The 15,791-nt window shown below is 32.9% G+C and overlaps 1 protein-coding gene and 1 long non-coding RNA gene across 2 annotated transcripts; both read left to right on the top strand.

The window, feature by feature from the left end:
* Positions 1-931: 931 nt before the first annotated feature.
* Positions 932-2,889, top strand: LOC146936382 (F-box/LRR-repeat protein At3g26922-like). Its single transcript, XM_085751257.1, has 3 exons — positions 932-2,014; positions 2,110-2,353; positions 2,559-2,889. Exons 1-3 carry the CDS (start codon positions 1,073-1,075, stop codon positions 2,597-2,599), a joined length of 1,227 nt encoding a protein of 408 aa, XP_085607383.1. The 5' UTR covers positions 932-1,072; the 3' UTR covers positions 2,600-2,889.
* Positions 2,890-10,647: 7,758 nt separating this feature from the next.
* LOC146936381 (uncharacterized) lies at positions 10,648-11,234 on the top strand. The gene is made up of 2 exons (XR_015030576.1): positions 10,648-10,901; positions 11,009-11,234. It is a non-coding gene; the product is annotated as an uncharacterized LOC146936381 (long non-coding RNA).
* The last annotated feature ends 4,557 nt before the right edge of the window (positions 11,235-15,791 follow it).

The following is a 15,791-nucleotide window of genomic DNA, read 5'->3' as shown; positions in this document are numbered from 1 at the left end:
TTGAAACCGAAAGGGACAGAAAGGAGTAGAAGCAGAAGAAACTTGTTAACACAAGTCGGAGGGAGAAGAGAAGAAAAGAATTCCCGACAACTCAATGAAATTCTTTTCGGTGTGTGGAATGCACTGTGTGAGCTCTCTATTTATAGAGAAAATTCACAACTAATAAGTGAGAAACTTTGGGAACAAGTAATATGAGAAACTTTGGGAACAAGTAACATATTACTTTGCGATTAAGTAATTCACATATTAGATCTAGTACAAAAATATCTTAATTGAGTACTAAAATATATTAAATTTAGTACAAAAATATATCATATTATGTACCAAAATATTTTAGCAAAACTTGGGGACTAAGAAAGCACTTTCTAATAATGATTAAATTAATTATTTAATTTATCATTTCCAAATAATAAAATATATACCAAATAATAAAATATATATCAATATATATATATATTTTTCTCTAGTGCTTATGTACCCCCATTAATTAGAGGTACACCCCCACTATATAAACACTACTAATGTGTGTGTTCCATCCGATGTGGGACTTCCACTTTTTTCAATTCACACAACACTAGTTCTACCCGACATGGAAATTTGTGTCTAGTCTTTTTTACTCAATTTCCACACATGTTCCAACAGAAATTTTACAAGATCCTTCTATTATCTGTGGTTCTTCATAAGGAGGAATGACTGAACTGACAGGTGGTTAAGGATTTGAGTGCTAAATTAGTACATAAATATACTAATAAAAGAGATATTTGTGACCAAATTGCACATACATATGGTTGGACATTCCATAACAAATTTCCCTGATCTAAATTTTTTATTTAATTTAATAATAAAGATAAACATGAAGATTGTACCAAAATTCCCCGTTTCTCCCTCTCCCTATACAAGTTATCGTAACACAAGGGTAACAAGTAACAAGATTCAGCACTTTTCATTCCCCCATAATTATATTATTTCAACATTCACCCTAAATAATTCATTATTCTGCTACTCTTGATCGATTTCATTTTCACACAAATAAAAAATTTGGTCAAACAAAGAGAAGCAACCACTTGTAGCAATGATTCTTCTTCCACACAAACCCAAAAGGAATAGAAGAAGAATAACAAACCCTAGTGAAAACAAGGAAGACAGACTCAGCGATTTACCAGATTCCATTATCCATCACATTCTCTCCTTTTTGAAAACCAAACAAGTTTTTCAAACTTGCGTACTCTCAACAAGATGGAACCATCTCACAAAACATCTTCCATTCCTTAAATTATGTTCCGAAAGCTTTACCTCTTCCGACAGTTTCACCAAATCAATGTCTCAAATTTTGTCTGTGCGTGATGATTCAACTCCTCTCCCCACTCTTCATTTTCACGACGATCACGGTTTTGTGGAATCCGAAGTATTTGAAAGTATTGTAGAATACGCTGTTTCACATCGTGTCCAGCTATTAGGAATCACTATCTCTCGTGATGATATTCAACGATTTCCGTCTTGCTTATTTTCATCTCAAACTTTAACTTCTCTTCACCTTACTGTTGGCCTTTTTCGCAAAATTTTATTTCCGAATTCTCTCAATTGTCCTACTTTAACCACCTTGACTTTAAGATCCTTTTACTTTGGCGCTGCTGGTGATGATGGTTGCGCTGAGCCCTTCTCTTCCTTTAACCGGTTGCATACTTTGGTCATTCACAATTTTAAACTACTTCCGGATGCACAAATTCTTTGTATATCAAGTACCACACTTGTCAATTTAACTATTTCTGGACATGGATTTCATACCAATCATAGTTACGTCTGCAAGTTGTCTTCTCCGACTCTTCGTAACTTTTCTTTTACTGGAATGCTGTACCAAAAACCATTTTGTACCGATCTTTATTCTGTCAAACACATTTACATCGATGGAGGCAACATACATCACTCAATCCAACACTATTCTGCAATCCTCCTCAGCTGGCTGCTAGAGCTTACTTATGTCAAATCATTGACAATGTCTTCTAATACTCTTCAGGTTTAGCACTTCCTTATATTATTTATTTCTAAATTTTTTGAAAAATGTATGACTATAAATCCTAATTCACTATCATCCTTCGTTGCATTTCATAGATTCTCTCCTTTGTTCCTGATTTATTCAAGGTTAAATTCCCTTCCTTGTGTAACTTGGAGTCACTGCAAGTCAAAATGAAACCCCTTGATCCTTTTATATACTTGGAACTGAGAGCCAAGTACATGAATGAAGGTGGTAACTTTTATATGAAGACAAATACATTTATACCCAATGGAGTAGTGGACTTTTTGCTTCAAAACTCACCATCAGCAAAGATTAAAATCATTCCATTTAACTATGAAGGTGAAATGGCTTTATATTTTTGTTTTTAGTTTGGTTTCTTATTACCTCCTTTGTTTGTTTTTGGTTTTGCTTTCATTTTTCTTAATCTTGTACTCGCTTGTAAAATGAAAATGACCTCCTTGTTTGAGTTCATATAAGTCTTGTATTCTTAATTTGTGGGAAAGTTAATTGATACGAGTTCTTAACAATGGTGTTACTTTTTCAGTTGAAACCAGAACTAGAAGGTCACAAGAATACCAGTTATAGATGCTGGGTTTTGCATTGAAGACACGGTGATGGAGGATACAGTAGCCTCTAGTGGAATGTGATATGTAGAAGTCTTGACAAGAGATTGGAATCAAGAGAGTCCTTCATTTGTGGAAGCCCTGTGCCATGAACAATCTTTCAACTAGCTAGATAACATGTTTATGATTTTATTTATTTTCCGCATTCTGCTATATTATAGTTCCTATTTCGTTTCATGTATTCTACTCTTTTTTTCGAATGGTTGTATTCTACTTTTTGGGGATTTTTATTTATGTATTTGAATATTTTTTATCTTCTTTATTTATCCATTGTACAATATTTCATAGCTTGAATATCCTATGACATGTATGAATCAACCATGAAAAGTTTACTTACTTTTGCCATCCTTCACACAAGAGCTTCTGCATATTAAGAAGCTGGCAAAAAAGACGTAGAATTTGTGCACGGTATTTCCTCTTTCCTCTTTCCCTTTTGGTTGCAGGTTTGGAGTTCACTAGGATTTTGAGGTCAGTCCAATTCCTTCTTGCCTTTTACAAAACTTTGTCTTTTATATCTGTACGTTCAAAGGACATTTTTCACCACACTTATCTATTTTTTTTTCATATCTTTTGTGTATATTTTCATTTTCCATATCAAGTAAGTTTGGCATTCAAGATAGATTTTACATGACATTTATTTTGTCCCCAATGTGCTTGTTATTTGGGTGTCCAGTTTGCACAATCTTGTTATTATGTTTCAATATCAGTTTCATTCAATTTTTCTATATGGTTATCACTTTGTAATATAGTAATTACTTGATACTCTCCTTTATGATTTGAGCCACAATTTTCTTTCTTTGTTGGCTTAATGAAAATTTTGGTCTAATACTCCATAGTTTAAAAGCATCCCCAAAATTACCTGATTGTTGTTTTCACCATGCTTGTTTTGATACTAATTAATTTACATCTACAACCTACCTTTGCCCAGATTCGTCTCACCAAGCTTGCTTTGAAGGTTCACCTATGGAGCTTTTATCTTTCTAATTTATTCATCAAAATCTTGTTTCGTGATCCAAAATGAAAACCATTATTGCCAGATCCAGCACTGAGGCTGAATAATTCTGCGATTCCAACACTTTTTTCAAAATTCAATGATCCAGATTTTTTACCACTGTATTGTGACAATTTGAGTACAATTTCCCTTAATGTGCACACTAAGCATATGGAACTGGATTTTTTTTTTTGTTTATTTGAGAGAAGGCTCTCAAAAAATGTCTTTAAGTGCAGTGTTTTCACCAGTGTCATTTGATTTCTTGAACTTAAAATCAAACTCAGTGTCTTTGATCAAGCAACATCGACCAATTTTTTCCGAGCTTTGCATTTCTTACAATGAAAACCATCGAGGATGCAAATGCAGCAGCTAAGAAACTCAATGACACTAAGTTTCAATGCTAAAGTTCTTTCAACAAATTAGGTTTCTTAAAGGACTAATGAACTTCATGTTTTTACGGGGAAATCTGACCTATATGTTTTTTATGACAGGAACTCTTGAAACATTGAAACTAACAACGGTCGATTTGTTACTCTAGGCAAGCTAAGGAAATCTGAATTTGTTGACAGTCCCTAAAATATGTATGTGGGTAATCTGGATTCTGGCCTACAATGTAACATCAGATAGCCTTAAAAATTTCATCTCGGAAAAAGGAAAAAGTTCTTTGTGCCAAGGTTTTAGGGGACCTCAAAATCCAGCGGGTTCTTAGGGACCATCGCACATGGTTTACATCTACAACCTGCTTCTGCCCAATTTCCCCTCACCATTAAATCTTGCTTCGATGCTAATTTCTCCTTTGGACTGCACCTCCGGTGCTTCTATAATTTTAATTTCTTCGACCAAATCTTTTTAGTGATCCAAAAGGAAAACAATTGTGGCCAGATCCATTAGCACCATGGCTGAATATTTTCAAGTTCAACTGCTGCATGTAAGAATCTGCGATTATCTCGTTTTGTAAAATTCAGTAGTCCAGTTTCTTTTCAATTGTCACAAGATATAGTATGAAAAGTTTTCATACTGTATGTTGTGACAATATGAGTTTAGTTTCCCTTTCTCACGACCCAATACATAATGCTCACTAAGAATATGGAATTGGATTATTTTTGTTTGTTCGAGAGAAGGCTCTCAGAAAATGTCTGATATCCTGCATGAGCTCGTTTTCAGATGGATGATATCCTCAGGCTGCAGTTAGAGTAGAAGCTGCTATCTCATCTTTCCACAATGCCCTGATAGTTCAATATATGGCAATATGTAGTGGAGATTTACTTCATCAAACTTTGCTTGTAGACAATGATACTAATCTAAGTAAATACCCAAAATTTGGTATTTAAAATTGTAGGACCATATCAACGTTATCTCCTATTAGTATTCTAAAATGATATATGAAATTGAAAAATGTTGATCAGGTTGGTACCTCTATCTGGACCTATTATCAAAAGCATCCATGATATCATTTTAGGATATTGATCATGTGAATATATAAAATGATATAGTCATACAATTTTAGGAACTAATTTGGATATTTATTCTTTATTTTCAAATATTGAATTCCCTCATGATCAAGTTTTCTTAAGGTTTATGATTATATCTTTCATGAATCATGTTACAAGTGTCCCATCTCCAAATATTTCATAGAATATCGTAAGATGACCTATTATCACAACCCCAATTTTATTCTTTGCATTTTTATTCCTTGCATGTGATGAATAAGTAATGATCTAACCCGAACTCAAGGTAAGTCAGTCAATACTGTGAATGTGATGAATAATGATCTAAGCACAACTCTGGAAAGGTATGTTTTTCCTGAATAAAAAAACAAAGAATAAATTTGGGGTTGTGATAATAGGTCATCTTATGTTATTCTTAGCATGTTTTTCAGTTATTTTCAGTAGGTTTTACCAGCAGAATATAGGAGTATTAAAGCAATTGCAAATGATTTTGGGGCATTTGTAATGTTTTCTATATTTGAGTCTATAATTTTGTTCTTCACGAGACATAGATATTGTAGGATGTTTTAGATGTAATTCACGAATAAATCATGCATATCGGCAAAGCAAGACATCTGATGATTTGTGAAGTCCTTGGAAAGATGAAAAATGAATATTAAAGAGACCTTAGAAGACTTTACAGGGGGGGGGGGGAATTTTGTTTCAAAGTACCAAGATATCTTACATAGAAGCAAACACATAAAAAGGCGAAGAAACAGGCATTTTCAGCACCGGACGCACTCACAAGCGCCCCGATGCCCAGAAGAGGGCGCCAGGCACACATGAACTTCCACTAAGGTGCCTGGCGAATGGAAAGGAGGTACCCGACGCCTAGAAACAAAACACATGCCCTTGGCGCTAATGCCTTGCAGCCCAAGGCATTGTTTTGTTACTTTTTGTGCCCAAAAACCCGTGTTTTTAGCCTAAAATCATGTGGAAACTTTCCCTATAAATACCTGCTTCCTCATTCATAATTTCTCATTCAGAACGAAGCGGTTCAAGAGGAAGGAAAGAACTAGGAGTTTCAGGAAGGAGTTTCTCTCTCCTCACTCCAAGTTTTTCTGGGGTATGTTTTATTTCTTTTGTAATTTGTTTTTAGTTACCATGAGTAACTAAATCATTTTAGGCTAGGGTTCTAAGATGAACCTCTATTTTATTTGTTGGATATTTATTTTATTCAATTATTTTATGTCAGTATTTAGTTTAACAGTCGTGCGTAAAATTTGTCTCCTCTAGAGCATAACCTTGATTTAGGCACTTAGGTAGTGGTAGGTCCTAATAATGATATTTATATCTTGGTATCTATATATGTCTAGGGGTGTAACAGTTCGGTTTGGATCGGTTTTTGGTCAAAAAAATGTCTAAACCAATGAAATCTTCATAGGATCGGTTTGGTTCGGTTTTTACTATTTTTCAAAAAAGAAACCAAACCAAATTAGTTGGCTTGGTTCGGTTTGGATCGGTTCGGTTGATCGGTTTGTTTGAAAATACAATTAAAAAAATTCATATTTCTACAAATATTTCATGTATACAACATATTCAAATATTTCATAGAACTTTGTTTTCCTTGTTCTTTGTTTTTCGAACTACTTTGTATAATTAACATGAAAAAACTAACATGAGATGGACAATCTCATCGACGGTGAGGAATGGTAGATTAGGTGTGAGGGATGAGATAAGATGATGATTGGAGAAAGTGAATGAATTAAGGAGAATTTTATGTTGGAATTTAATTTTGAGTTTAATCATAAGTGTGTGTGTGTGTGTGTGTGTGTGTGTGTGTGAGGAAGGATATTATTACTAAAATGGGGAGTGAGGTTAGCATCGGTTCGGTTTATCTGTTCTTTGGATCTCAAAATTAAAATCCGTGAACTGAACCAAACTATATCGGTTTTGGTTGGTTCGGTTTGGTTTTGAACCGAACCAAAGAAGGTTGGATAATTTTTCGATTTGGTTCGGTTTGGATTTTCGGTTTCATCAGTTTTGTCCAAACCACTTACACCTCTATATATGTCTAACCAAGAAGTAATTAATTATTAACTAATGAAACAAACTGAAAGCGAGTGTACCCTGATAGTAAGTACTTAGGGAGGTGACATACCTGATGTGCGGATTAAGCAAGAGTACCAAATCGTTTACCAAGTAATAAAGTGATATGTAGAGTATCATATCAACAGGGATTTTCGTTTCGTCCAAACAATTCGCGTTACTTATTTTTAAGTTGACAATATAATAAAAGAGTTAAGGGTTAGAAGCTTGCAATTTTTATCTGTTTGCAACATAACAAGTTTACCTGTTTTTGGTTAAAGAAAATTAAGCAGTGGTTAGAATTCTTCAAATATATCCCCTCTATTTATATTGTTGGATATTAACTAATAGTCATGTCACATTTATTTATCTTAGGTAGACTATACAAGTGATGAGGCCGTTGGGACATTACTAACCTAATAGCTCAGAAATTGCACCTGCTGATTACACGATGATCCTTACGTGTGGGATCTATACTTCTCGGTCAATTAGGTCTATCCCTCCAACATTTGGTTGCACCTGCTGGTCACACGGTGATCCTTACGTGTTGGGTCTTACCACCTCAAACGTAATTGAAAACATAGAATTTATGTTGCTTTCAACCATTTCCCAAGGCAATGAAGGCCAAGGTTCCTTAAATCGACTCATCTATGCATCTTAGGACACTCATAGCACACTCTCTCTCGCACTTAGTAGTTATATAAATAGGCAGCCCTATCAGCGTCTACCTTACCAAGGGTTTAAGAGAATGGTTCTATTGGGCTACGACATATTTCCTTCAAGAAAACACTTGTTTCCTTAATTACTAACTAGTTACCTCCTAGGTTCAGTAGATTTTACTCAATATTAGTAATGTCACCTTCTAAGTACTTACTACCATATGGATAACTCGCTCTCGGTATCTTTCGCTAGTTATAACTAATTACTTCCTAAACAGATAGATAATAGTAGCAAGATATAAATATCAAGATATAAGCATCAGGATAGTAATATCAATATTTTGTCATGTCTTAACCTAAGTATCTATTATAGGAATGCACCTACTACGTAAATAAAGTAAGGAGTTTCCTAATAAAACTTAATAGCGAACAAAAGATAAATAAAATAAAAATGACATTAAATTAAATAAATATCCAACAAAAATAAATAGAGGTTCATCTTAGAACTCTAACCTAAAAAGAATTAGTTACACATGGTAACTAAAAACAAATTACTAAAGATAAAAACATACCCTAGAAAATCAAGGAGAAGATAGAAACTCCTCCAAAGCTCTAGAATTGTCTTCCTCTTGAACTGCCGCAATTTTGAATGAGAAATTATGAATGAGGAAGGCTGGTATTTATAGTGAGAGCTTCTACCTGGGTTTATGCTAAAAGTGCGGGCTTTACCCACAAAAAATAGGAAAAGACACTTGCGCCCTACACTTTTCTGATGCATGGGGCGCATGGCTAGCATCCTTAGAAAAAGTGTTTAATCTGAAGAACAAGTGGAGAGAGAGGTTTGGACACTCTAGAGAGAATAGATGTAAATGATTCAGTAGTTTGGGAGTTGTGAGGATATGACTATTTATAGAAATGAGTGCCAAGTGCAAAGTTTTAACCAAAAACAATGTGTTGAATCGAATCACACATATTCTGAATCGTATCAAACATGTGGAAAAGAGTGAACTGGAGATACTAAGATTGACACGATTCAGACTATATTTGAATCGATTCAACCTTTCCCAGATGAAGGTTGATACAATTCAATGGTTTGTGAATCGTATAAATGTCTTAAAAAACAAGTCCATAAAGAATTAATGATACGAATAAGAAGATTTTGAATCGATTCAACAGTGATACGATTCAAAAACATCATGAATCGCATCAAAATGCATGATACAAACCCAACAATGGAATATAGGAAAATTTAAACAATTCAAAATCCTTTGAATCAAATAAAACACATAGGAAAAAATATTCCCACTCAAACTGAAGATTTTTATGCATATTAAAACTTTTAATTGAGATCCAAGAGTCATATGACATGACGACAAAGACTGCTAGGTGATGTGACAAGATTCTACGCCATAGCTACTATTTATATAGACATCATTAAAATAAACTATACCTAATTATATATCTAAACATCATGAAAAATAAACCTAATGTTATAAGCAACTTCAAAAACCCTTAACCTTATCCAGCTTCTTCTCAATATCTCTCTGATCCTTCCTAGCAGCTTCGATCTTCTGGTTGGCCACATCCTCCACTTCCTTAATCTTGGAGGCCCCCTCAGTCTTCAAATTTTTTAGTGCCTCCACTTGACGCTTCTTAGCATCCTCCAGGGTCTTGAGAGCCTTATCCTTATCGTCCTCCCACATAGGATCCCCAAAGACACTAGTATCATTGGTAGTCAGAAGGGTGGAAAGACAAACCATTTGAAAAGAGCTCATAACGCTGTCTGCAAGCATCTTCTACTTGGCAACATGATCTCTGGAGCTAAGAAATGCCTTGTCATGCCCTCTCAGAACATTACTAAATTCCTCCTTTGTGGGGGAGGCTTCCCCACAAATAGACTCGAGAGCCAAAAGGGGAGGATCGGGTACAAAATTCTTCCAAGTCAAGATCTATTCAGCTCCCTTTCCAAGTGAGGATCTCCTATAGGGTTACCCACAAAGGACATATATATGAGAGAAATAAATAAGTAAGACTTATTTATAAAATAATAAGTAGGGCGTATTATTAATTACATAATTAAGTATGACTTATTATTTAATCTATGAAAATAGAGAAATGTGGTCCACCGTATGGTACGATGGGTTTAAGTAAAATATGGTGAGCATTATGGTACGTTGTATTTAAGAGTTTGGCTTGAAGACCACACAAGTGGTTCTATAAATAGAGCCCTTGTGACCGAGCATATTATAGTTTTTTTAAGACACTTAACATAAATCACAAATTTTAGAAACCCTAACCGCAACTCTCTAAACCTAGTCCCTCCGAAGAATAATATAGTTAATGTAAGAAGATGAGCATGAGTGATATTTCTTAGTGATTTAGAGTTAAGATTACTTTAGTGATGCTTCAAGCTCGTCTGTTTTTTTTTTGTTGGAGTGTAATCTATTCTTAAATCTTTCTTGTCTATCAATTTAGCTTTTCATGTTTTCATTTATGTTTCATTTCATCTTCATCTTCGTGGTCAAGCTCACCATGAGTTAAACTCCTTCTTGTGGTTTACATATGATGAGGTTTATATTATTCGCTTAAGATTTAAAGAGCTATAACTTCATGCTTCTTTCAAACAAACTGTTTTGAATCAAAATCCTTGAAAGTAAAAACTTGATCAATTTTATTTTTAATGCCAAGTTCCTCTGAAAGCTACCTTTTTTCATTGTTCATCGCTATTATTTCTATTTAGGTATTTTGACCCTTCTTTATTATGAAGAGTGAAAAAGTAAAAAAAATCTAATGAATGTTTGTTCGAGATCAAAGTATAATTGGTTAATTGAGTGAGCTAAAAGATAAACTTGACGCACCGATCTAGCTTCGAGACATTTAACAATAACTTCAATTTAATAAACATTTTTTTAACTCTTAAGTGTTAAAAAACATTGAATTGATGTTAAAAAAACATCAATTCAATAAATTTTTACTTATAAAATGTTTCATCCATTTTTTACTGATTACATGTAAAAGAAGAAAAAATGACTCACATTTCAAAGTTTGTTTATGCTTTGATAATCTTTCTTTCTTTATATCTCGTGGTAACCGATGGCAGTAAGTAATTTTTGACATTATTTTCTCATTTTCTTATTTATATTAGAGATAACATAATATTTCATACTCCTTTAATGAAAATTCTTTTTTGTTATTTGACATTGCAGTGCGAACATCACCTATGAAATGCAAATATCACTTTGATTGTTTCGAAAATATGCTAGAACTTGGGTGTAAATTTCCTGAAGAAGAGCCGTTTTGCAATTCCGTAACTTTAACTTGTGTGTGCTTAAAAATGTAACTGTTATAGTATGTATAATAATTATGTTACATATAATTTATTTTTATGTCATAATGTTCTTACTTTAATAATATCCTATGCACTTTGATCTATGTTTATGTTATCTTTGTGTTGTTTAATTGCTCTATACTTTTTTCCAATACTCAGGTTTTATCCTTAATTGGGTTTTGGTCTAGTCCCCCAATATTTGTAATTATCATTTTCCTTTTAATTATTATAATAATTTTAGAATGCTGCAAATTATAGATTATAATAATAGGAGGCCAACATAGTTTAGATGTCATGTTTTTCATTTGAACTTTGTTTTTCCTTTAAGAAATGTTTTGCCCACCTTTAAATCTCTTTGACAAAAATAATGTAAAAAATAACAATGTTATTACATAATTATTAGTCACTTTAATTAATAATGCCGATATATGATTATTAATATTTAGTATTTATTCGTGGGTCACAAATATTTATTATCTATTCTACTTATAGTTCAAATTAGTCAAGGTTGAGTTTGTTGAGAATAAGATACTCAACAAGGCCAACCACTATTTCAGGGCCAAAATTAATTTCATGGAAATTAATAATTTTGAATTAAGAATGTTATTGGCAACATTTAAAATTTCATTGACGACATATATAAAAAGAACTCATTTATCTCGTTTTTTGCATAACTTCTTGACCAATTATTGTTTATTTTGTGGTTTTGTATGTTTGTGATGACTAATGGTTGATTTTTAGCATTTTCAAAAAATTTGGCCAGAATGGAGGGTAAGTAAATTTTCATGCTAATAGTTGGATTTTACTCATGTTTGACCCCTACTCACTAAAAAGGTCGTAACATGGTTGAGCCTTATCCAATCGAAGCATGTGACCATGTGTTTGAAAGCTAACAAGCATAGCTACGACTTCGGAATTTCGAAAGATTGATTCAAACGATGAAATATGGGATTTTTTTGCCACATCCAATAGAAAGGATTGAAATCCTTTACCCTTTTTAGATTTTATCTGCGAATATCGGAGAAATTGCTCCAAATGACTTTTCTTAACACCGAGAGGCAAAATCGAGCCTCAAAACTGAGAGGCAATATCTCGTTTTTTTGCATAATTTCTTGACCAATTATTGTTTACTTTGTGTTTGACATTTCAAGGAAGAAAGGTGGAAATGTAGAGTTGAAGAGCCAACGTAGTGCTTGAGGAGAAATTACTAATACCTTAAGTAATTAGTTTAAATTCCCCTAACAACCATAATGTAAACATAAAAAGTTCTTACTCAAAGGCTAACAATAATACAAAATCATGTTATATATTAAGTTAATTATATTGTTTTAGTATAATATTTAGTCAATATACTTAGGATTCAGTTTTCTCAAGTCGTGAGTTGTGATTTTGGATTCACATTTTTTGGAGATCGGTCGATATATTCGCAACAGTTGTCGTGTTGTGGTTTGTGGGTAATGCTCCTATCGTGTTGCCTCATGTAACATCCCAGCCTGCTTTTAGGATTGCCGACTGACACCATAAACCAACATGAGTCTTTTCAACGTGTTAAATTATTCTACATAATTCACTGGATGGAAAGCATTAGAAATACATGTTTTTCTTAAACTTTTCTCTAATCTAGTTTAACAGTAAACTACCAACAAACCCGAGCTAAGCACGGGGTTTGTGTTCCAAACAAGATGAACATTGAAGCGCGAGCTATGCGTTAACGCAATTAAAAGTGAGGATAGAAGGAAACGGAAACAAAAACTAACCAATTAAACCAATTTGATCAAAACTTAAACATAAAAAAACTATAAAAAAACGGAAAAGAAAACTTACCTAACCTAACCTAATTATTCAAAAAATAAACTCTATTGATTACCTTGGAAATATCACCAATCTCCGACAACGCCGCCCAAAACTTGTTGTTTGATTGACAAGTGCACCAAATCATACTCAAGTAATAAACTAGTAAGTTATCCTCTCCATATGGATTGTCGTTCAACTTGATAATTAACTAAATTTATTAGAAAAACAAATAAAGTAAAAGATTGATAGTGGTTGGAGGGTTTTAATTGTTTTTTTAAAGCCAAAATTTTAAGATTAAATTAAAGAAAATTTGAACCTAACAATCAAATTTTGCACTCTCTTTTTTTTCTTCTTCTTTTTAAGAGGAACTTTGTATAATGATATAAATAACTATGTAAAAAATCTTTTAAAAATTTACAAGTTTATGTATGATTTAATTTTACAAGGACTAAAAGTATGTGTTTGTCCCAATTAAATTGAAATTTGTTTAATTATACTTAAATTTTTATATTATTAAATAATTTTTAATAGATTTGTTAAAAACATTATAATAATCTCGTTTATAAAAAATTAGAATTTTTTTAACGTGTAATAAATTAAATATGAATTCTTTTAAACGTCAAAATTTCAGGATAAAACTAATTGAAATTGGACTAAAAATGAATATCATATGACGATTTAGTTTGTATTGTTGCGGATTAATGAGTTGTTTTCAAATTTTATTATTTCTCTAACCTAATGAATTGTTTTTACTATTTCTCTAGCCTGATGAATATTTGTCATTTCATTCTTCAATCTGCATTTTGCATTTTTTTTTACGTATTTATCTTTTTCATGGTTACATAATAGATTGGTCGAAAAAAATGGTTACATAATAGATAAGTTTTCTTCAATATATGATTATATTTTACATGTTTGTTTTGTCAGGCCAAGCACTAGAGACATTTTAACAACAAATATACATTCGTGGACCAATTGAAAAATTAACCTAATCATGTCTATCAACATGTGTGTTCTAGATTCATATGGAAACATTTTATAGGGTGGACTCCTAAACACAAGGAATATTTGTGATAAATTGAGGTGATTTTCTATGCTTAGCTCGGATATGAAGATAATATATGAAAACTCTTCCTCTCACTTATTCAAATTCACTTCTATTTAATGATGTGAAAGTTGATTGTTTACGGATGTGAAATGTAATTATTTAATGATGTGAATGATATATAGATATACATATACATATATATATATATACACATATATATATATGTATATATATATATGTATATATATATATGTGTGTATATATATATGTATATATATATATATATATTTGATTGATGATGTTTTCTGCATTTAATCTCTGAGTCTATTCATTATGTTTATGCAATCTTCTTATTTTAGATATACGCACCCCGATTGCGGATTGGACGCATGTACCCTTTGTTGGTACAATTATTCAAGACGAAGAACTTTAGACAATGAGAGCTTGGAGTACTGATGGTTGGATATGGCAAGTGCACCAAATCGTTTACCAAGTAATAAAGTGATAAGTAGAGTATTGTATCCACATGGATTGTCGTTTAGTCCAAACAATTTGCGTTACTTATTTCTGTAAGTTTGGCGATATAAAGGATAAAGAGTTGCAATTTTTATCTGTTTATAACAGAACAAGTTTACCTGTTTTGATTGCAGAAAGGTAAGCAGTGGTTAGGATTCCTCGAAACCCCCAAGTTTATATTGTTGGATGTTAAGTAACAGTAATGTCGCGTTGATTTATCTTAGGTAGACTATACACGTTTTGAGGTCGTTGGGACGTTTCTAACCTAATCGGTTTATCCCTCTGATGGCTAATTGCACCTGCTGATCGCACGGTGATCCTTACGTGCATGGTCTTGCTAATTCAAAGGTAATTGAAATATAAATTTCAATTGGCATCCCAGTTTTTCCCAACGCAATGAAGTCTAAGGTTCCATTAGTTCAACCCATCTATGAATCTTAGGACACTCATAGCACACTCTCTCTCTCCGCTCTTAGTAGTTCTACAAACGGGTAGCCCTATCTTGTCTACCTTACTAAGGGTTTCAAGAGAATGGTTCGATAAAGGTTTATTCCCCGGATACTCTTGTTCCCCTAATTACTAACCAGTTACATCATAGGTTCAACAGAGTTACTACTCAGTCTTAGTAATGTCACCTCCTAAGTACTTACTACTATGGTCAACTCTCATTCAGTATCTTTCGCTGGTTACGAACTACTTACTTTCTAGACAGATAGTTACTAGTATAATGCTATAAATATCAAGATATAAGCAGCAAGATAGTAATAACAATGTTAGGTTATGTCACAACTTAAGTACCTAATTTAGGGTTACCCTCCTTTGAAATAAATCACTAAATTAGGAACTTAAAAGCGAACAAAAAATAAATAAAATAAACAACATTATATTAAATAAATATCCAAAAAAAAATAAACAGTGGTTCATCTTAGAACTCTAACCTAAAAAAATTTAGTTACACATAGTAACTAAAAACAAATTACTAAAGATAAAAACATACCCTAGAAAATCAAGGAGAAGATAGAAACTCTCCTCCAAAGTTGCCTTCCTCTTGAACTGCCACAGTTCTAAACGAGAAATTCTGAATGAGGAAGACTAGTATTTATAGTGAGAGTTCTACCTGGGTTTGAACTAAAAGTGCGGGCTTTACCCAAAATAAAAGCAGGAAAAGACGATTGGGCCTCTCATTTTCAGATGCACAGGGCACAAAGCAATTATACTGGTTCATTCCACAATCCGGAAGTAGTCCACTCCCCCTTGCACTTCCAAGGAGATTTCACTAAAATGTAATATCTGATTACAATTG

This window comes from Medicago sativa, chromosome 3 (assembly GCF_051527215.1).
Source record: "Medicago sativa cultivar Bolivia chromosome 3, Bolivia_mono, whole genome shotgun sequence".
Lineage (NCBI taxonomy): Eukaryota > Viridiplantae > Streptophyta > Magnoliopsida > Fabales > Fabaceae > Medicago > Medicago sativa.
Note: the sequence above shows the minus strand (reverse complement) of the source record. Positions and strands in the feature narration are given on the sequence as shown.